The sequence below is a fragment of the Bufo gargarizans genome, chromosome 3 (genome assembly GCF_014858855.1).
Source record: "Bufo gargarizans isolate SCDJY-AF-19 chromosome 3, ASM1485885v1, whole genome shotgun sequence".
Lineage (NCBI taxonomy): Eukaryota > Metazoa > Chordata > Amphibia > Anura > Bufonidae > Bufo > Bufo gargarizans.
In genome coordinates, this window is record NC_058082.1 from 421512748 (window position 1) to 421536863 (window position 24116).

The 24116-nt window shown below is 44.1% G+C and overlaps 1 protein-coding gene across 8 annotated transcripts in view; it reads left to right on the forward strand.

The window, feature by feature from the left end:
- Positions 1-24116, forward strand: part of TMCC2 (transmembrane and coiled-coil domain family 2) — a 61949-nt gene that overhangs the window by 21201 nt on the left and 16632 nt on the right. For 2 of the 8 annotated variants that reach the window (XM_044288420.1, XM_044288422.1), the window contains exon 1: positions 22409-22512. The exons of 2 other annotated variants lie outside the window; for them this stretch is intronic. Coding sequence is in view for 3 of the 6 variants with exons in the window: in XM_044288419.1 (XP_044144354.1) it covers positions 22575-22643 (69 nt within the window). In the remaining 3 variants the exon portion in view is untranslated. Of the gene's footprint in view, positions 1-11217; positions 11334-22408; positions 22644-24116 lie in introns of those variants that run through there. 4 more of the 8 variants (XM_044288424.1, XM_044288425.1, XM_044288419.1 and 1 more) reach the window with 4 other exon arrangements.

Below are 24116 nucleotides of genomic sequence, written 5' to 3' on the forward strand. Positions count from 1 at the left end.
AACCCATGTTTTCCACTAACAAAGCAAGGGTTAACAGCCAAACAAGACTGTATCTTTATTACCCTGACTCTGCCGTTTACAGAAACACCCAATATGTGGCCGTACACTACTGTACGGCCACACAGCGGGGCGTAGAGTGAAAGGTGCGCCGTTTGGTTTTTGGAGGGCTGATTTTTATGGACCGGTTTATTTACACCGTGTCCTGTTTCAACCCCCCTGATGCACCCCTGGAGTCGAAACTCCCTAAAAGTGACCCCATCTAAGAAACTACACCCCTCAAGGTATTCAAAACTGGTTTTACATACGTCGTTAACCCTTTAGGTGTTGCACAAGAGTTATTGGCAAATGGGGATGAAATTGGAAAATTTCATTTTTTTGCCTTATTTTCCATTTTAACCCATGTTTTCTACTAACAAAGCAAGGGTTAACAGCCAAACAAGACTGTATCTTTATTACCCTGACTCTGCCGTTTACAGAAACACCCAATATGTGGCCGTAGAGTGAAAGGTGCGCCGTTTGGTTTTTGGAGGGCTGATTTTTATGGACCGGTTTATTTACACCGTGTCCTGTTTCAAACCCCCTGATGCACCCCTGGAGTCGAAACTCCCTAAAAGTGACCCCATTTTGGAAACTACGCGATAAGGTGGCATTTTTTGGGGGAGTATTTTTAGGGCAAATATAATTTTTGGTTGCTCTATATTACATTTTTGTGAGGCAAGGTTACCAAAAATAGAAATTCTGATATTTCATCTCCATTTGCCATTAACTGTTGAGGAACACCTAAAGGGTTAATAAAGTTTGTATAATCATTTTTGAATACCTTGAGGGGTGTAGTTTCTTAGATGGGGTCAATTTTAGGGAGTTTTTACTCTAGGGGGGCATCAGGGGGCTTCAAAAGGGATATGGTGTCAATAAAAAAGGCCATCAAAATCGGCCTTCCAGAAACCATGTCGGTCCTTTCCTTTTGCGGCCTCCCTTTTACGGATACAGCAGTTTACGACCACAAATGTGGCGTTTCTGTAAACTGCAGTATCAGGGTAATAAATTTTAACTTTTGTTTGGTTGTTAACCCTTGTTTTGTTACCGGAAAAAACGGACTGAAATGGAAAAGTGCCAAAAATAGCGGTTTTGGCACAGTTTTTTTTTTTTTTTTTTTTTAACCGTGTTAATCTGGGTAGTTAGGTCATGGGATATTGTTATAGAGGAGATTCTTACGGACGCGGCAATATCTAATAAGTCTACTTTTTTTTTACAATAATTTAGGTTTTTGACTATATTATCTTTTTTGATACAACATTTTTTTTTGGGTATCTCTAAAGTCTAAGTGTCATTTTTTTTATTTTCTTTTAGCCAATTATCTTATGTGGGGGCTCATTTTTTGCGGGATGAGCGGACGGTTTTATTGGCACTATTTTGGGGGCTATATGACTTTTTGATCGCTTTCTATTAAACTTTTTGTTATGTAAGGTGACAAAAAAAATATTTTTTTGCACCTATATTTTTTTTTTTTTTTTTTTTTTTTTTTTTACTGTGTTAATCTGGGGGGTTGGGTCATGGGGTATTTTTATAGAGGAGATTCTTACGGACGCGGCGATACCTAATAAGTCAACTTTTTTTACAATTATTTAGGTTTTAGACTATATTATCCTTTTTGATACCCTAAAAAAAAATTTGTATCTCTAAAGTCTAAGAGTCATTTTCTATTTTTTTTTTTATCTGATTATCTTATGTGGGGGCTCATTTTTTGCGGGATGAGATGACGGTTTTATTGGCACTAATTTGGGGGCTATATGACTTTTTGATCGCTTGCTATTAAACTTTTTATTATGTAAGGTGACAAAAAAAAACTTTTTTTGCACCTTTTTTTTTTTTTTTCTGGACCGTGTTAATCTGGGGGGTTAGGTAATGGGGCATTTTTATAGAGGAGATTATTACCGACGCGGCAATACCTATGTCTACTTTTAATAAATTATTTTAGTTTTTTTGGGTGTCTCAAGTCTGAGAACCATTTTTTTTTATCCGATGTCAGTGCTAAATTGGGATATAAATTTAGTACTCCATGGAAGTGTGATACTCCCTGAAGCAACCGTCAATGCAGAGGCCCGGATGATCGGGGCAAGTGTCGCACTGAGTAGTCGTGTCCTTCCGTATCCCCCTCCTGCGACACACTCTGCACTTTTTTTGGGTTCGTCCCTTCTTTCCAGTATGGGGGACCACACCTGGAAAGTGTTGGCCAGGGACGATCCGGGCACCTACAGTTCCCGAGGTACTCCGGCCTGCTCTTTCCCGGTCCGAAAAGATCAGGGCCTTGAGGACTGCCTCATAGAACTGGAGGAATGTCCCTGTGCTGCCAGCGCTTCGGGATAGTACAAAAGAGTTGTACATGGCAACCTGCACCAAGTAGACCGCAACTTTTTTGTACCATGCCCGGGTTTTGCGCATGGCGTTATATGGCGTGAGGACTTGATCAGAGAGATCAACTCCTCCCATATACCGATTGTAAGCGACGATACAATCGGGCTTGAGCACCGTTGCCGCGGTACCTCGCACAGGGACAGGGGTGATGCCGTTACCATGAATTGTGGACAGCATAAGGACATCCCTCTTGTCCTTATACCTGACCAGCAACAGGTTTCCAGTGGTAAGGGCACGGGTCTCACCCCTGGGGATAGGTACCTGGAGGGGGTGGGCAGGGAGGCCGCGTTGATTTTTCCGCACGGTCCCACAAGCGGACGTGGATCTGGCGGCAAGGGACTGGAACAAGGGGATACTGGTATAAAAGTTATCCATGTAAAGGTGGTAACCCTTATCCAGCAGTGGGTACATAAGGTCCCACACAAGTTTCCCGGTAACACCCAGAGTGGGGGGACATTCTGGGGGTTGAATCCGGGAATCTCGCCCCTCGTATACACGAAATTTGTAAGTGTACCCTGAGGTACTCTCACAAATTTTGTATAGCTTCACGCCATACCTCGCCCGCTTGGAGGGCACATACTGGCGGAAAATGAGTCTCCCCTTGAACGCAATGAGAGACTCATCAACCGCGACCTCTCTTCCAGGTACATAGGCCTCCATGAATTTGGCCCCAAAGTGATCGATGACCGGCCGTATCTTGTACAGACGGTCATGGGCAGGATCACCTCGGGGGGGACATGCTGCATTATCGGAATAATGCAGACATTTCCGGATGGCCTCAAACCGGGAGCGTGTCATGGCTGTACTGTAAAGTGGGGCCTGGTATAGGACGTCCCCACTCCAGTACAGCCTGACACTGGGTTTTTTGACCAGGCCCATATGCAGCACGAGGCCCCAAAATGTCCTCATTTCGGCTGCACTGACCGGCGTCCAGCCACCGGGCCTGGCCAAAAAGGAGCCCGGGTGTTGAGCGACGAACTGTTGGGCGTACAGATTCGTCTGCTCCACCATCAGATTTACCAGTGGGTCACTGAAAAAATGACAAAAAAAGTCATATTCAGTGTAGCCCACTGTGGAAATCTGGATTCCTGATTGGCCTACAAAATCAGGAATCACAGGCTCGTATCGCTCTGGGCTACACCAGACAAGTTCACCGGCAGGGGGCTCCGGTGGATTTAACTGGTGGGCCGGGAAACCAGTACGAGCCCCAGAGCTGCTCGTACTAGTGTGGGCCACAGGGTCCCTAACATGGCGGTCCCCTTGCTCCGCCTGGCGGCGTCTCCGCCGCCTTGGGGGCTCATCATCATCGCTAGATGATGAGGAGGATGCGGATGACAACAGGAATGTGGGGTCATCCTCATCCTCACTGGGACTCTCGGAGTCAGAGGCAATCTGGGCGTATGCCTCCTCGGCCGAGAACGTCCGGCGGGCCATAGGGGAGTGTGTGTCTGCGTGTATATGTGCGTGTGTGTAACTCTTTATTTTGTGTGCGTGTGTGTGGGGGCACGGGTGTTCACGAACTCACCCTAAAACTAACAGAAAAAAAATAAAATAAACTAACTAAAAAAAGGGCAAAAAATGTGGGGAAAAAAATTCAAAACCGCTGATCAACCGTCCGAAGTTGATCAGCGGTGGGGTGTGCGATGCGCTAACAGTGGCCGGACACTAAGTGCCGGCCACAGTCAGCGTACACGAAAAAAAAAAATAAATGCACCCCAAAAAAGGTGGGGGGGGGGGGGCAGGGGTGGGGGGGCAAGTGGCAGCACCCCTGGGGGGTCTAGGGTCACACAGCTGTGCTGTGGACCCCAGACACCCTAACTAGGGTGATGCAATCAAAGTTCAAAAACTAACTTTCCCTTTTTTTTTCCCTGCCTAAACCAAACTTTCCCTAGCTGTCCCTATGTACCTGATGGGGTCCTGGGGGGCACAGATCGGGTCCTGGGGGGCACAGATCGGGTGCAGCAGACACGTGCAGGCAGCTCCTCTCTCCTCCGGCTCCGGAACACAAAAGGAGGAGGAGAGGAGCGCCTGCCTCTTTTGAATCTGCCGCCGGACCGCCCACAGACCAATCAGAAAGCGATCCTGAGTGGTGATGTCACCATCACCACTCAGGATCGCTGGATGGTGATTGGTGGAGTGAAATCACACCACCATCACCATCCTGTTCCGGGTTATCGGGACTTCAGAGACCCGAATAACCCGGAAATGCAGAAAACCGCAGGTCTGAATTGACCTGCGGTTTTCTGCGATCGCATACATGGGGGGGTCACCGGACCCCCCGGCGCATTTGCTCCAAGTGCCTGCTCAATGATTTGAGCAGGCACGGGGTTCCGATCACCGCCCGCCGTGCGGCGGTGATCGAAAATGCACAGGGCGTACATGTACGCCCTGTGTCCTTAAGTACCAGGGCACAAGGGCGTACCTGTACGCCCTATGTCCTTAAGAGGTTAAAGAACCATCTTTTTTTCTTAACAAAGAAAAAACCAGCGGCAACAGGTGACTTCGAGGGTCGTATGTGTCCTTTTCTCAGACTCTCAGAGATATAAGCACGCATAGCAATCCTCTCAGGTTGGGAAAGATTGTATAAACGAGATTTAGGCAGTTTGGCGCCTGGGATGAGATTAATAGGGCAATCGTACTCCCTGTGCGGGGGCAAATCCTGAACTCCACTCTCAGAGAAGACATCCGAAAATTCAGAGAGAAAAGATGGTACAGTCTTAGTAGCAACCTCAGAAACAGATGTCGTGAGGCAATTCTCTCTGCAAAAGTCACTCCAACCATTTATTTGCCTCGCTTGCCAATCAATGGTGGGGTTATGTTTAGTGAGCCAGGGTAGCCCCAACACTAGAGGAGTAGGCAAACCGCTAAGGACAAAACATGACACATCCTCAACATGAGCATCACTCACAATTAAACGGATATTGTAAACTATGCCCTTTAATGATTTCTGAGAAAGTGGAGCGGAATCAATAGCAAAAACCGGAATATCCTTTCCCAAAGTGCGCACCTGGAAACTATGAGTTATCGCAAATTGATTATCAATGAGATTGACCGCTTCTCCACTATCCACAAAAATCTCACAAAAAATGTTCTTGCTCTCTAGCACCACCCTAGCCGGCAGGACAAAACGGGAACTACAAGCAAACGGAACACCTTCAATTTCCGCCTCAACCCTGCCAATAGTAACAGACGGAACATTTTTAAAAGATTTTTTCCTGTTTGTTTCTTTATTACTCCCAGAAAACTGCCTGAATCTCCTAGAGGGACAAATATTTGCCAAATGATTTGTACCTCCACAACAAAAACAAACCCTCCCATGCGAGCTGAATCTTCTATTGTCAGAAGCAATCACCCCCAGCTGCATGGGCTCCTGCTCAGAAGGGGCTGACAGCGACTGAGACCCCTGCGCACAGAATGGGACCGCTGCACTGTCCCGGGACTGAGTATGACAGGAAGGAGACATCTCTCCTCTCTCTCTAAGACGCCTGTCAATACGAACGGCCTGAGACATAGCAGAGTCCAAAGAAATAGGCCTCTCATGAAAGGCAAATGCCTCTTTCAATCCCTCTGAAAGACCATGGCAAAACTGACTTCGGAGTGCAGCATCATTCCAACCAGTATCAACTGCCCATCTCTGAAATTCTGAGCAGTATATTTCTGCGGATGGTTTACCCTGGCACAATAGACGCAAGCCTCTCTAAAACGCACAAAATTCTCACTACCCCCGGAGAACGTATCCGGGAGCGAGATCTTAGGCTCAGAACAAACTCCATGAACGCAAGCTGAACCGGTCACTTGAAGCTGAGAAAAAGTCTTACGGAGATCAGCTACCTCCAATGAAAGACCCTGGAAGCGTTCAGCCAAAAGTGAAACCGGATCCATGCTTGAGACGGTTTTGGGCGGCTTATAATGTCACGGACGGTGTACAGGAAACAAGACAAAGCAACATGCATATATGACTGAGTGGATCCAAAGCTAAGGAACCAAAAGGGAGACCCCTGCACAAGACCTGAGACTTTCCCTGGCTGCTCAGCCTATGCAAAGATCCCAGAGGTGGAAGGTTGCATATCCACGTACCTCGACTATATAACCCCTGAACACCCTACAATAGTGAGGGGACACGACCACCGGCTCCCTACACCAGACACGTAGGGAGTCGGGGTCACCTGGGATCCAGCAAACAGAAAATAACAGATAAATGTTCAGCAATTAACTTTGTAGCAGACTGGAAAACAAGATCAGCATGCACACACACTCCAGGAAGTAGTATAAGCCGCCCAGTAATGCATTATGGGGTGGAATTTAAAGGGATGCAATCAGTCCAACTCCATGACAGCTGAGAGGGGCTAATGAGATGAGGAACTGAACAGCACAACAAAGAGAACTCAAGGAGGAGGTTCTGAAAGGCCTCTGTCAGAGCTTCTCAGCTGTCTGGTTGTGACACCGGCCCATAAGACGCACCTGGTTTTAGAGAAGAACAATAGGGAAAAATAATATTTTTATTAGACCTCATATCAGACACCCAATGTTAATAGGACCCTCAATCAGACCTCAGATAAGACCCCAATAAGACCTCAGATCAGACCCACAATCGGACCACAGCTCAGACCGCAATGTGAATGACTCGCAGTCAGACCTCATACCCCCTTGCTTTACTGACTGGAGGCATTGGAGTAGCAGTTGGAAAGACCGGTGACCCTGACTGCTGCATTAAGGATAGATTGGAGAGGAGAGATTCTGGTTAGGGGGAGGCCAATTAATGAGTTACAGAAATCGAGGTGGGAATGAATCAGGGCAACAATGAGCGTTTTGCATCTTTTGAAATACTTGTTTTCCTCTTTATAAAACGCCTGATGATTAGATACACCTAAGTTTTAGAGAAGGAAAATCTGAAAAATATATTTGTCATCAGACCTCAGAAAATACCCCAAATCAGACTTCATTTCAGATCCCCATATCATATCCTCAGATCAGACCCCCATAGCAGACCACATCAAATGCTGCGGCATTTTCTCCGGTCAAAAACCATACAGTGACTGAACTGAAGACATCCATTCAGAATACATTAGGATAAAACTGATTAGCTCTTTTCTGGTATTGAGTCCCTAGGACGGAACTCGGTACCGGAAAAGTTTAACGCAAGTGTAAAAGTACCCTCAGGGTACAAGCCAAGGTCAGGAATCCAGTAACACTTCACATAAACAAAACTCTAATGTGGCAATCCAGAGGATAAGACCAATCGCATTAGTGAGGGTCCAAAACCCGGGACCCCTGCCGATCAACTGTTTGAGAAGGCACTGGGGTTCAAATGCCGCAGAGGCCCTCTCTCGGCTCACCAAGCACAGAGATGTACATTGTACAGCAACTGTGCTTGGTATCGCAGCTCAGGCCCATTCACTTCAGTGGGGCTATGTTGCGCCTAGGCCATGTGGCTGATGAACGTGACATCACATGGCCTGGGCCTATGGGTCCATTCACACGTCCGGAATTACGGACCCATTTATTTCTATGGGGCAGCACGATGTGCTGCCCGGATCCGGAATTGCAGATCCACACTTTCGGGTCCACAATTCCGTTCACGAAAAAATAAAACTGTGTGCTATTCTTGTCCGCAATTTCGGACAAGGATAGGCATTTTCTATTAGGTGCCGGCGATGTGTGGTCCGCAAAATGCGGAACGCACATCGCCAATGTCCATGTTTTGTGGATCCGCAAAACACACACTGATGTGTGAATGGACCCTAACTCTGAGAATGCTGTGGCAGTACTGCGAGCGCTGGTGCCTTCTCAAACACCTGATCGGCTCGGGTGTCGGGACCCCCACTGATCAGATACTTATGACCTTTCCAGAGGATAGGTTATCAGTATAATTGCGGAATGGATGCGGACCCATTTTGCGGATGTGTGAATGGATCCTAATCCAAATAAACCTATACCCTTTAGTTACAAAGTGTCTCACCCCAAACTTCCAGAGAAACCAGAATCGGAAACAATTCAAACAACACCAAATTTCTTGTAAACCCATTTGCCCGCCATGACTCAAGTCAGGATGAGGAGACCACTGACCCTCTAAAAAGGCACCATAACTGACAGCGCCAGATGCATCTCATGTTACTGCCTGAATAAACTCCTGTTGCCAAATAGTGCAAAATAAATGAGAAAATCCTCCCGAGCTCTGAAGTCCTCCTTCAATGGGCCTGTTAAGGCTAGTTTTACAGTAGCATTATATTTCCTACAGGCTGTTCCAGCAGAGAACAGCCTTTCATAGGTCTCTGGATCCAGCCTTGCCAAATATTACCGCAATGCCTATCGGCTCCATTGACTATAATCCCAGATCCAGACAGATCTGGCAGGCTGTTCTCTGCTGGGACAGCCTGCCGGAGAGCTTACAGTGAGTGTGAAGGAACCCTAACTGATAATAAGAATGGGGAGACTTGAGACCTTTTGTGGCCATATGAAGCCTAGAAAAAACACTGCCTATGGGCATCACGATGCAAATACCAACAGACCTAACAAACACTGCAGTTCCTTCAACTGTAGTTTTCGCAGCTAACAAACTTCTAATTAAACATAACATGGTATTGATTTTCTCCATAAGCAAACTAAACTCTATTAACTCAGAATCGATAAAAATGTGTTTTTCCTAGCATGGGTCCAGGATTTTTCCAGATTTCTCCTGGGCCAGAGGAGTATCAAAATAAGCATACATAGCAGAAAAACCACTTAACAACCTAAAACAAATTTCAGAATGACGAGGGCCAATGAAGAGGAAGTCCTCTAAATAATGAATTACATACACATAATCCATAATAAGCCAATGCAGAAGAAGTAAAGGCATGGCCATTTTTGTACCATTGTGCATCTATTTTCTGGCCGTTTTGCATCCATCTTTCATGGCCATTAAAAATGGATGTTCATTGTCATTTTTTTTATTTATTTTTTAACATTCACAACCCCTGTAGTACTATAGATAATGTCCCCCATAGTGGTCCTCAGCTGTAATAGTGGCCCCCAATGTCCCCATAGTGTGGTCCTCAGCTGTAATAATGTTTTAATTGGAAATAAAATTACTCACCTCATCCACTAGCACGCGCAAAGGCATTTTCTCCTCTCTTACTGCTGAAGCTTAATCGTGATGACATCACAACGTGCTCCCATGCTATGATCAAGTGGTGATGTCCTCTCACTTCAGCACAGGTCCTTCAGGAGGTCCTTCAGAATCATGAGAGAGGCAACTGCCTCTGTATGTGCAAGTGGATGAGATTAGTATTTTAATATATATTTTTTTAATCTCTAAAAGGCCATATTGCATTAGTGTACCTTGTTAGACAGGAGTTGCACCCGTCTAACGGCCGTTAAAAATAGCCCCATGATAGCCCATGGACACCCCATGGGGTGTGATAGCCCCATGGACTTTAATTTGTTCTAAAAAAAAATGGCTGCGAGACGGCATTACAAAAACGGCCTTTACACTCCCGATTTTCACTGATAATAATGTATTGAAATAAATGTATGTGATGAACACTAAAAAGTATTGAAATTATATTTTATACATAAATTCTGTTCACACAACATCATTTTGAAGCTGAAAAGTGCAGACCTTATTTCAAGAGAAATTCGCCTCGCTTTTTTTTTGGTGCATTCTTCTGCTTTTTTATTTTTTTTGCAGCATTTTAAGCTGTATAAATACCTCTCACAATACATAGCTAATAGCAATGGATTTGTACTTGTGAACATACACTCCTAAACTGCTTCACAGAAGTGATTATGCCTCTTCTTGAAGTGTGCTTAAAACAGTAGCATAAAGATGTGTGTCCATTTGAACTAATTAGGTATGTATTTACCATTAAAAACAAGCTATTTTAGGTGTTTTTGAAGAGTACTGCAGCGCGTAAAACGTACATACACTGCATATGGTGTAGGGGTGCAGCCATATGTACTGGAAAATCTGCAGTGGATCTGGCCGAAATCTGCCTCTACAAAAACCACCTGAAATGGGCTGATTTTCTGCGGTGGCATTGCTGCTGGAAATGCGGCAGGTCTTGTGCTGCAGAGGTTGAAAGCCGTGGGTAAGGCCTTATTCACATGGTAATCTTTTGAGCAGGACTGAGGCACAGAACCTGTGCAAATATTTCCAGTATACTTTATTTTGATAAAGGCGCCACTCCTGGTTTAGAATAAGGCTCATTGATAAATAAAAAAAAACGGACCAAATATTGACGCGTGAATTGGTCCTTAAACCTGCAGTGTGCGGTTGAGATTTCTGAAATCTACTTTGCTTATACTTTGAATGCTGAAAATTTTGTGAAAACAGTTGGTTTAAGAAGGGTGATTTATGGGATCCTTAGATAATTTATTGGTAGGACTGAATATTACTTGCTTTGTCTCTGCATTAAGATTATGGGGAGAGAGAAAAGGATAACTCTAACCCGCCCCCCCTCTCCACCCAAAAATAAAAAAAATATGATATGTAACTTGAAGGCATGTAGGAGTGGAGAAAACCTTGTGTTCCCTAATCATCTGCCAAAACTGAGTTTGAAGGTATTATGAGAAGCTGGAGTACAGAAAGCGCTCATCACGCCTGCTTTTCATTCATTCCATGGACAATTGCTCCACCTTCTGTTCACAAGTAGATATTACAACTATCATATTGCATGCTTCCGCAGAGAGGATACTGTTCTCTCTACACTAATCCAGCTTTGGTGACCTGCCAGTCAATTCCCGTGAGTCTACAGGGGGGATTAAAGGTTCCCAAGCTTGGGCGACTGTCTACGAGGAGACAGGGTTTTATGCGACTCGACATAGGCAGGTGACAGAGCACGAGCACAGTCTACTCTTTGTGGAGAAGCAGATGAGGTTTTGTCTCCGAGTGGACCCAGCATTGGTCCAGAAGGTACCTAAACATGGTGCACATTCTGGTGAGTAGACATCTACATAACAATACAGCTGCAGATAAGGTTGGAGATGAGCAGTGATTTCAATAACCTGTGGCCCAGACAGATCTGGTCTACAATATCACACTATATATCATTGCTATAGTGTGGCCAGGACAACCTGATGGCAGTTGGTTTAGCTCCGCACTGATTGCGGTTCCTGCCAATGATTTCGGAGGGCCACAAGCATGCTATGTTCAAAGTGTCCTCCACCCTGACATTTATGGGCTGCTGGATGGATTTCTGTGGTTCTTAGGAATGCAGGTGGACCATAGATGCAATATAACTTGAGATCAAATTGTAATATTTATTGAAACCCACTGTATTACTAGTACATTGCTGGCCGTGTTGAGTGGACTGAAGGCATTATTGGTTAGCTAGCATCAGTCCTGGAAGTGGCAATTATCTCAAGTCTAAGTCTTGACAGTGTGTGAAACGGATTCTGCTTACACAGACTAAATAATCTTCAGAGGCAAAGGATATTCTCTGGGCGGTCCGTGTACAGAATAAACATAATCCAGGCTGATGGAATGGAAGGATTTTCATTTTACTCAACAGTACTTGCATTTTTCAATTTTAATGTCCATATACAAGGTAGTCTTAAATGTTTAAATCAAGTTGAAAATACATACATAGTATTAATTGCCTTTACTATGAGCAGTCCCATGTAAACAGTCATTGTGGAATATGTTCTCTTAGGCCCCTTTCACATGGGCGAGTTTTCCACGCGGGTGCAATGTGTGAGGTGAACGCATTGCACCCGCACTGAATCAGGACCCATTAATTTCTATGGGGCTGTGCATATGAGCAGTGATTTTTCACGCATCACTTGTGCGTTGCGTGAAAATCGCAGCGTGCTCCTCTTTGTGCGTTTTCCACGCAACGCAGGCCCCATAGAAGTGAATAGGGCTGCGTGAAAATCGCAAGCAAGTGCGGATGCGGTGCGATTTTTCACTCATGGTTGCTAGGAGACAATCTGGATGGGGGACCCGATCATTATTATTTCCCCTTATAACATGGTTATAAGGGAAAATAATAGCATTCTGAATACAGAATGCATAGTACAATAGGGCTGGAGGGGTTAAAAAATAATTTAACTCTCCTTAATCCACTTGTTCGCGCAGCCGGCATCTCTTCTGTCTTGTTCTGTGAGGAATAGGACCTGTGCTGACGTCACTGCGTTCATCACATGGTTCATCACATGGTCCGTCACATGATCCATCACTATGGTGATAGATCATGTGATGACCGCAGTGACGTCACCACAGGTCCTATTCCTCACAGAACAAGACAGAAGAGATGCCGGCTGCGCGAACAAGTGGATTAAGGTGAGTTAAATTATTTATTTTATTTTTAACCCCTTCAGCCCGATTGTACTATGCATTCTGTATTCAGAATGCTATTATTTTCCCTTACTACCATGTTATAAGGGGAAATTATACAATCTACACAACCTTGAACCCAAACCTGGACCTTATCCGGACACGCTCGTGTGAAAGAGGCCTTAGATCAGGAAGTATTCATAGTAGTGGTATACAGGTACAGAGACCTACTGCTTCTTATAAATTGTACTCTTTCCAAATGCATGTTTGGTGCTCTCAATATAATGGCCCAAAAAAATGTGCCTTAAGGCTCATGCACACAACTGTGTCCGTTTTGCGGTCTGAAAAATGCAGATCCACAAAGAGATACCGGCTGCCACAGCCCACAATAGAGCAGTCCTATGCTTGTCCCTGATGTGTGTGTGTGTGTGTGTGTGTGTGTGTGTGTCTGTGTCCATTGAAGTGAATGGGTCCATATCCGACCTGCAAAAAAGCGCAGCTTGGAAGTGGACCCAAACCACACAAGGCCTTAGTAGCACGTCTTTTAGACACATAAAAAAAAATAAAAAAAATTAAATATAATTTTCTTCTACCGATGCTGTTTAACCTTTGGCCAAGTTTAACTGTTGACAACATTAGGCATTAGATGGGAAGAGCAATATAAACAAACCTTTTGTGTGGTTTTGATCATCAGGAGCAGTGAGAATATGAAGTTATATTCTGACCAATTCCGCTAGTGCTCTGATAATAATAAAAGCTCCACAAAAGGTTTGTTTGTCTCCCCAGCTCCTATCTAGCATGGTCTAAACTCCAGACAGAACCTCTGGAGATGTGACTGCACATCTGATACCATAGTGTATGTCACAACATATCTATGATTGGCGGTGGAAAGTTTTTGGACATTGAGAAGTGAGCTAAAAATATTACTGCAATAAAATGTATTGAGTTTATCACAGGACTCTGGAATGATCACACTTTATAAATAATCCAAATTGTGGTAATGTGTGACTTTTATGATCTGATTTACTCCCGATCACATATTTTAATCATTTTAAGGTTATTTGAAGTTTATATATGGTACTTGCTCTTGTATGTGCTTTTTCACTCCCATGGAGTGCTTTCACCCAGCCAGCTAAAGATGTAGCTGAAGTGCCTAGGGGAAATATGAAACCTAATACACACAAGCCATAGTCTTTTTGCTGGGTGTTTTTGTTCATTAGGTAGCGTTATTTGTTTTTCTGGTTTCTTTTCAAAATACAACAGGCAGTTTTTTTTTTTTTTTCTGCCGTTTTCACCTTCTCTATTTAAAAAATAATAATAATAAAAAAACTGTAAGAAACCGCTGGTGGACAAACACACACAGTGTTTGCAAAATACGCAACAAGAAATGCAGTAAAAAACAAAGGTGGTTAAAAAAAAAAACATTTGCACATATTTTGCCATTTATTTAATGGCAAAAAAGCATCAGTTAAGGTTCATGCGTGTGAGGGAATTTTCATACGACATGTGTCCCTTTCTGGCACGGCCGCTGCTTTAAGCTGCAGCTCCGCGATCCTCAGAGCTGCCTCTCATTTAAATGAAAGGATGCAGCTGCCAGCGGGTGTGTGGTGTAAATCCGTCCTGTGAACGTCACCTTAGTCTGGTTATGAACATTTACCTTGTATATGGAAATTAAAATTGAAAAATGCAAGTACTGTTGAGTAAAATCAAAATCCTGGAGACAGGCTCCATTGCTTGGCTGTGTGTCTTTCTATACAGACTCTCGGGCAGAGTTGTAAAGCTGGCCCTACACGTTAGGTGGAATTTGTCTGAACCCTCTGATCTTAGTAAGACTGGCCAACTAGGAAACCTAAGATGCATTAGGTACACTATATTGGATTTAAACATTTTTAATGAAATTTCCGTACTGTTTATTGTGTCGCTGTCAAATGTGCTTCCCTTTTTAAGCCATCATGTTTTTAGTGTGCGGCTGTTACAGACATTTTCTGCAGTGTGTGGGTGAGATTTGTTAAATTCCCATCCAGTTTTCTGCCACAGATTTTCTGCATGTAAATATGCAGTGTTTTTGTTATGTACATATGGCAGTATATAGTAGTTAAAGAAGTTAGGCCACCTCCACTGATGAGCTGTTTCAGGCTGTGTATGCAGTGTACAGAGCTAGATGTAGGCAGCTCAATACTCCATGTAGTGGCCATGCTGGGGTACTGTTCTGCTCTGTTCGTTTCCCGCGTAGACAAACAGCTGATCGGTGATGGTGCTGCTTTGATATTGATGACCTGTTTGGAGGTCAGATCCTGAATATCTGTATTCTGGAGAACCCCTTTTAACTCATAGCTCTCTCCCTACTGTATATGTTGGGTGTAATAAATAAGGAAGAAGACCATGCTTCTATGCTATTGAGCTCTTCCTTATGTTAGCAACAATGGGCAAGGAGACATTGGCTGGCAGTGATCTCCATATGCATGCCCAGAACAGTGCACTTCCTTATGTGCTTCTGTGAAATATCATGTACATGGAAGGGGGTGGCAGAAGAAAAGTATGGGTAGGTTTACTATTAGTATATAATTAATATTTATTGAACAGTGCATAACTTTGACTGAAGGCAGTAGGGATCGACCAATTATTGATTTTATATTTTTTTGTAAATCTTTCTTTTTCATATTATTTTATTTATTTTTTTAACTAACTTTTAGCCCCCTTAGGGACTAAAACCCTTGTCATATTCACCCTGATAGAGATCTATCAGGGTGAATAGGAGCTCACACTGTCCCTGCTGCTCTGTGCTTTGTGCACACAGCAGCATTGAGCTTACCATGGCAGCCAGGCTTCAATAGCGTCCTGGCTGCCATGGTAACTGATCAGAGCACCAGGATTACACTGCTGGGGCTCCGATCTGAGGAGCAAGAGAGGGTATCCTGTGTCCACTGCCACCAATGATTAAAACTGGTGGGGGGGGGCACACTGCGCCACCAATGATTAATACTGGGGGGCTTGGGGGGGGGGGGGGGCGCGGCGCACTGCGCCACCAATGAAGATCTCTCATTCATTCAAATTGAACAGGAGGCGGGAGCTGGCTGCAGAATGACATAGCCGGCTCCCGACCTGATAGACCACAGTGAATGCAAGTAAAAGCACCGTTTGGGTGCTGTTGCTCCCGCTGCGCACCAGCCAGTATTCCTGTTTGCGACTTTCATTTTTATCATATTTTGCTTGCTTTTATTCCTGGCTTATGTTATTTTTTTTCTACAATGCCATCTTTTTTAGAAAGAAAGTTCTCCATTCTTCCAAAGGTTACATTTTGCTGTTGTGTGCTACACTTTGTGAGGGCAGGGGAAGCAATCTGATGCCACTCAATGCCACTGAGTCATAACTGCCACATCACTTAGTGCCCTAGCTGCCAAGATTGAAGTAAGTGATATTTATTTAGAGGGCAATTCATCACATAGGCATGGAAAGAGCTCCCTTAGATGTCATTGAAAAAAAGGGGTCCCAAAAACGAATACAGCAGTCCCTCAAGACACAATGGACTCAGGTTATGATATTTTCAGCTTACAGTGGTCTGTCCTGGGTCATTGTAGCCATGGAATTTCGAGTTTCAGACACTGCCATTTGGCTCAAAGATCCAACCAATCAGCATGGACATTTTACCGGTAAAATATTATTGCGCGATAGGCAGTCAGCGGGCACCATATTACTGAAATGCCTGGCTGTCTAGTAGCGCCTCTCTAAGGTACTGTACTGTCTACTGGTACCAGGTTGAGCTGCTCATTGGCCACCAGATTTACGGTATTCCATTTAATTATTACTTTACCTTTAAAGACATTTATCAAATGTTTTGTGCTACTACAGCTTTCAAAAGTGTTTGAGAAAGAGGGCAGGGCTTACAAAGGTGCCAATGCGGCCTAACAAATTTACTATCATTTATGCCAAAACCTGAGGTAAATAATAGCCGATTTAGATTTGAATTTCTGGAGGTGCTTCAGATATATTACAAGGCCTTTGCCTCATAGTACATTTGGCACATTCTGTGCCAATGGACTTGATACTAAGATTGGCATATGTATACTGTATGACGTGCAGACCTGCAGTGTTCTTACTGGTTTCTAACTGTTTGGGTGGTCTGTAACTATGAAGTCAGTAAAATGAACTACCTGGATCCCAAAATCAGTAGTAATTTGCTCATGATGTATGCCATGTCTGTCTGGTAACTATTGCTCACACCGTAAGGCCCCATGCACACAACCATTTTTGCAGACCTGTTGACTTCAACGGGTCCGTGGTCCGCATTTTGCGGGCAAGTATAGGACATGTTTTATCTTTTTGCAGAACGGACATACAGATGCTCTTTCCTCATCCAAAAAGAATATGTCCACAAAATGCGGACCACGGATCCTTTGAAGTCAGTGGGTCTGCAAAGATAAAAAATACAGACAGCACACAGACCTTATCTGTATTTTGCGGATCCGCGATTTGTATACTGCAAAACAGACCTGGTCATGTGCAGACCTGTCATGCCTGTCGTGTTTTTTTAATGTGTAGTGACAGAGATAGAAACTTTTTTTTTTATATAGTGTATTTAGAGATCTTGTACATTTTATAGTAGAAAACTTGCCCAGAAATGTCCCTTTAGCAGCACGTTGCTAAGGCATGTCTGTCTTCCTAATGCAGTGCAGTGCTGGGCTGCTGCCCTCACATACTGGACAGTATAGTATTATGTGTAAAGATACGGTCGCCTCCCAGCAGTTTCTCACTGATCAGCGTGGCCAGCGCTATGACTGAGTGATTATGCTGTATCCTCTGCGAGCTGAATAACTAACCAGTCACTGGGAGATACATGATAGCGGGCAGTAAGCGCTCACTATTGTCAATGCATGGAGATAGGGAGAGGCTGGTTAGTTACTCAATGCAGCAGAATCACTCACTGGGAGCGCTGGCCTTGCTGATAACTAAGAAATGGCAGGGAGATGAACATATATTTAGGCTGCCCATTAGACACACCTAGGTTTTAGAGGAGGAAAATAATAAAAAATATTTTTCATTTAGTCCTCAGATAAGAACACCAACTAGACCTCAGCTTAGAGCCCCAAACAAAACTCCAATATAAATCATTCCCCCAATGTTAATAAGACCTGAAGACCCCCAATGTTAATAAGACCCCATTCAGGCCTCAGCTCAGACTCCCAGTGTTCATAAGATGTCACTGAGCATGCCGATGTCCTCACGCTATGCGCAGATCACAGCACAGCATGCATAACCCTGCAGAAGACCAAGAAGCGGTGAGTACAGAGCCCGCACGGGGAAGTGCTGCATACACCGCCTTCCGGTCCTCCTGTACTAACGCTCATTAGTATTTAAGACACACAAACAATTCCCCCCCACCTTGAGGGGGGGGGGGGGGGGAGGGAGTGAGTGTGTCTTATAGTGTTAAAAATATAGTATCTAATTGCAAGACCCAATGTAGCACATATACCAAGGTGGCACTAAGTTTGTGCTGCAGACTCCACACATCACATAAACTGTTGAATACAGGTCTTCATGTGACAAAGTGATGCGAGTCATCTATTTCCCATTTTTTTTTGGTGAATTTTTATTTTTTATTTTTTTATTTTTATGTATCCTCTATAATCTCGCTTCCTCTGTAGAGCAGGATGGGGGAAAATACATTGGTGTGTACCAAAGTACCATGATAAAAAAGGATGCTGCGATAAAAAAAAAAAAAAGCACAGAAAAATACCTGTATGCATTTTTTTTTCCATTTAACATCTGGAGTTGGTATTATTCTTGCCCAAAAACACAAATCTATGACACCAGCCTTATGGCAGGTTTCTCCTGGATCATCTATCTTCTTGTTTTCTGCTGTATATGAAGTTGTACATATGTCAGGCAGTAGCTAGGCAGGGCCTGACATAGGTGCTTTAAACTGTTCAAAGGTCACAGACCACCCTTTTGTTTGTTCTGTTCGTAACCAATAAGTCAGGTTGATTATGGTAAATTTTTAGTGTAAAAAAAATATGTAGGAACCATATTAGATATATGCAGAGGCCTAATTCTTCCTTTGCCTTTATGACAATGTGTTCATATTAGGTTTCAGTCCTCCGTCAGAGATGCATATGTCTAGAATAATTCCCAATATATACCTCTGATAGAAGGCTCCAGCATATGCCATGATAATGTTGCTCATAGGTTGCCATAAAAAATGTAAAAACAAATGCTTATTTTTTTTATAGGATACCCTGTATAGCAAATTTGTGTAGACGCTGAGCACTTTCCCGGCACATGCACCAGATGTAGGGGAGAGACAGAATACCAACAAAACCTTACAGCGTTTATTCTTTTCAGGAGACTTCCATTTGGAGAAACCTGAAGAGACATTCTTCCAGGCTTACTGCACACATTGTCAAATTCAGCAATAGGAACTCAGTGCATTTTCTACTTCTCATGATCTAAGTGACCAATCCAACAGTTTCTAATTTTAAGGGCTCTTGCACACAACAGTGATTTGGATTTTTTGCAGATCACACATGGATCTATTCATTTTTGAGGCCGCAAAAAAAATGGAACAGCACGTGGTTGTCACCTATCCGTAGGCCTGTCCTGCAGATTATAGAACATGTCCTATCCTTGTCCATTGTGCTGACAAGAGTAGCCATTTCTATAAATAGGACTGAGAAAAATATGTATTAAAAAAAAAAAGGGTATCTGTAATTTGTGGATCCGCTGTTTGCAGACCCAAAAGGGATATGCTCATGTGCATGTAGCCTTATAAGGATGTAATGATCTTGTTGTTTCCATTTTAACATTTGTGGCATATCGCTAGCGTATGCGACAAATGTCAGACAGATGCATGTCCCACCTCTGGAACCCACTCCTATCTCCAGAATGGGGCTTATAAAGTGAAGGAGACCACACTGCACTTGCGGGGCTGCTCTCCCTTCATTTCTGGAGATAGGTGCAGGTCCCACCAATGGAACGCATTCCTATCTGATATTTGTGGCATATCCTAGCAATATGCCGCAAATCTTCAGATGGGGAAACCCCTTTAAACAGTGAGCCTATAGGTACGGCCACATGTAGTAGGTCTGCTGCATATTTACCAAATAGTGCCAACTTGTAATGCCTGTAGGTAGGGACAGACACAGATAGTGAGATCTAACTTAGAACCCAGCCTGCTTTCCCTACCTACTTGCAGTGCAAGTCCTAAGTAGCAAGACCACAACTGGTCGACGCTGCTACGGTGCAGAGACAGGCAAACACTTAGAGACAAACTACACAAAGACAGAATAGTACTTAAGTAGGTCAGAACCAGGAGGACAAAGCAGTACAAAGACAAGAGACAGAGAGTGGTCAAAAGACGAGCCAAGGTCAGACCCAGACAGAATGCACAGTACAAATCGCAAGAGACAGAGTGGTCAAGGGACGAGCCAAAGTCAAAAACACGAGCAATCCAAATAAGCACATTCACAAGAAGCTAGCTAATCAGCCCAAACAAGACCATCACTGGTACTGGTGTATGTCCAGGAAGGGGTTTAAGTAGAGCACTGAGTCCCTGGATCAGTACCTGATAGGCTCTCAATTATTCAGAAACGCTAGCACACAGGAATAGAGCATTTGAGCAATCCACACACTGCTAATCTCCTCCAGCACACACCCACTGCAGGGAGAAACAGGGCATTGCATCCTGTTGCTAACGATGCTGTCACATCACCAGTGGGTGTGGCTCAGCTCGGACAGGTACGTTTATGACAAATACTGCAGATGTCATCCTACGGCATCTAAGGGGTTAAATGTCTGTCTGTGGTGGGTGTGATCACCGATCACAGACATTGTCTCCGGGTGCCTATTGTCTATAACCGCAGGCACCCGGCTGCTATGCTGCTTGCTTTGCACTTGAGCGGGTACCATCTTTAAAGACCCAACTATGGCGCATGTCGGAAAGGCTTTAAACCTCCCACTGCTCCAGTGCCAACACTCCGGTGCTCTCTGCCGGTCTTTGTTTACTTGTTCTGCGTGATGATGTCATATACATCCATGTGACCACTGTAGCCAATCCCTAGCTTCAGTAGCCATTTGCCGTACATGCAATCATCACAGATGAGGCTAATAATTGGATCGTGGATGTATGACACTTCTTTTTAAAACCTTTTCTTCTATGTGAAGATAAACCTGAAAAGAAATATGACATGTCCCTGCGACTTCTGTCTTTTGCAGTTAGTGTTGTCATGGGGTCCTTGTATGGATTCTGACAACCGAATACATCAATCACTACTTTCTCCTTGGCTTGAATGTTGGCCGTAGCATTTGTACATGGGAGCATTGATGTATAGTAACTGGTGACAATACTGCATCTGGTAGAAATCGGAAGAGAAAATCTCATCAGAACCGCTCTTTAGGCTTTGGGCCTGTAACTAAAAACATTGACTCAAATAAATTATTTTGATGGATATTAAAGGGGTTGTCCGGGTTCAGAGCTGAACCCGGACATTACTCCATTTTCACCCAGGCAGCCCCCCTGACAAGAGCATTGGAGCAGTTCATGCTCCTATGCTCTCCTTTGCCCTGCGCTAAATTGTGCAGGACAAAGGCGTTTTTAGGAGTTCCGGTGACGTACCGGGGCTCTCCATGGAGCCGCCAGGAAGCCCGGTGATGTCACAGGCACCGATGGGCGGGATTTAGCATTGCCCTAGCCAGTAAAACGGCTAGGGCAGCGCTAAAGCCCGCCCATCAGAGCCGGTGACGTCACCGAGCACACTGCCGGGCGGAAGTTTCCGCACGGCAGTGTGTTATGATAAACTAAAGATCACTTGCCCTGCGCGATCTAGCGCAGGGCAAGGGAGCGCATCGGAGCATGATATGCTCCGACGCTAGCCTCAGGGGGCTGTCCGGGTGAAAATAAGGGTATGTCCGGGTTAAGCTCTGAAGCCTGACAACCCCTTTAAAGGGCTGGTTGGTGTCTTTTAGAAACCTATTGACAGAGAGGCAGGAAGCCCACTGGGAATTCTATGTTCCCTATTATGGCCGCTCGGTAATTCCTGATCTTTTCTGATGCCAAGTGGCAATTTTATTCTGAACATGCCTGGTAGATTGCTATTTAAGGTGTATTAATAATTTCATCAAAGTAGTTCCTGGGGATGAATAAAAGATTAAGGCCCTGATTTACCAACAAGGGACAATTTAAAGTTTGTCTTCAAATTTGTCTATTTGTGTAAAGGTAACAGTTTTCAAATGTATAAAAGTGGCGCACAGCGCTTGTTTACTTTGGCTCAGGCAAAACCACATTTGACTTATTTTCACCTACCACCTCTACAGCAGGTCGAGAGTGGAGCGTAGCTTAGACCATTTTTGGAGACTTTGTCCTCTTGTCTTTGGATGACATCCATATGCTGTCTGCATATTTTACGGACATGTAGAAATGAATGGGTCAGTGTGCGATGTGCAGATCAGACGTGTACACAAACGACTCGTGTGCATGAGGCCTAAATCGGGGCCTAAATATTTCTAATGCGAATCGTGCCATGAGCTATACAGATTTTTATAAAAGCAAGCCTTACATATCTTAAGAAGAATCTATAACTTGCAGGTGAAAGGTGGCCCTGGGTCTGACACTATGAGACGGGTGTTGAATGGGTTATGTCAAGCAGTCGGGGATTGGCATGTGAGGCATGAAGATTGTGTTACAAGCACTTGTCACCATTATACCAGCTGTTGCCTTCCCTCCTCAGGGCGAGGCTAAATGTGTGAGAGGGACTCTGATACTGAGTCGATTATTTGCAAAACTGATCTTCAAGTCCACAGCAGCCATCTCTACCTGTGTGGATGATGTGAAGTGGTGCCATATACAGCCAGTATCCTTCCATTCTTAGGGTGTTTGACATGAATTTAGAGCATGGACCATCTATGACTGGTAATGTCTAGTGTACTGCCCGGACTGTGGAGTAGAAGCCATGTATTCCCTGGTTCTGTGGGTCAACTGTCAGTAAGTTATTGGATTGCCTGAAAGGTGGCGTTTTATTGTATTTTTTTTAACCTGTAGAAACAAACATGATATTTTGGATCTGTGGACTGAGGTGTTTTTATGGAATGGTCTTAGCGGCTGTCTGTGTACTGCCACGTACCGGCTGAAATGCAATATCCTATTTATTCCTGTCCATTACTGTGCAAAGTTCTTGTTGTAAATGACCACTAGCCACATTCATGTGTGTGTTGTTTGTTTTTTGTTTTTTTTTGTTTTTTTCTTTTTTTTCTTTTAAGTTTATGTTCATACGTGGCTTAAGCACTGCAGGTTTTCCACTGCAGAATTGCAACGTCCCCAGCGTATTAAGGTAGTGGCAACATGGATGAGATTTTAGAAAATCTCATCCTTTTTATCTATTTCCATGCAGGACTTTTTCTACTGTCATAAATAACAGATCTCAGACGGAACTGCCAAAAACGGATGCAAAATTTTCCTTTTTGTTTTCTGTTGTTCTGACGGATTAGAGGAACGGAAAACAGAATGGTGATGTGAACGTACACTTAGGGCTCATTCACACGACTTTATGAATGAGTCTCATTAATTTCAACAGGGCCGCAAAAGATGCCACACTGATCATATAATACACAGCAATAATTGTGTATTGGATTGTATTATACCTGTGAGTATTACACTGACCGGTATTATTATACCTCTGGCTGCCATTGCTACCCAGCGGTCCCTCGTGACATATCTATTGTCAGCAGCATGTCAGAGTTATTGGATTGAGATAACTACTGCTGTGGGACCCTGGATGTCATGTGACAGTTAGTCCTCCATGATTGCGTGGACATGGCTCCTGTGCTCGTGCAGACACCTTGCTGTACACATACAAGAAACTGAAAACATTCCCTCATGTATGTTTGTGAAAATGTAGGACAGGTTAAAGGGATAGTTCACGTTGGAAAGGCTCATTTTGTTATTCGGTACCCCAGTGATAATTGGAGCACAGCTTGTTTGGGCTGCCAGTGTAATGTATGGACAGGCTGGGGCCTCCACATGAAGGGAACTTCTTATTATATGAACTGAATTTTGACAAGATGCACTTCATAAAAGGCCAAGCACCCCTGTCAAAAGCTTTTCCTGGATCTGTACCGAATAATAGTAAGGGGGGGAGGGAGGGGGAGGGTTATGATTTTGGGCAAAGGACATACTGCAGCATTAAAACCTTTAGAAGTGTTGTCCCTTCCCTCTCTACCTGGCACAAACCCTGTCTGGTCAGGGTGAATGACATTCGGTAGTAATGTTTGGAGTCTATGGGGGAGATCTATCACACTGGTGTAAAGGAAAACTGGCTTAGTTGTCCATAGCAACCAATCAGATTCTACCTTTCATTTTGGAGACCTCCTTTGGAAAATGAAAGGTGGAATCTGATTGGTTGCAAAGAGCAACATTGGATGATAAATTAGAGGGATCTTTCGCCTGTTTGTGGATCAA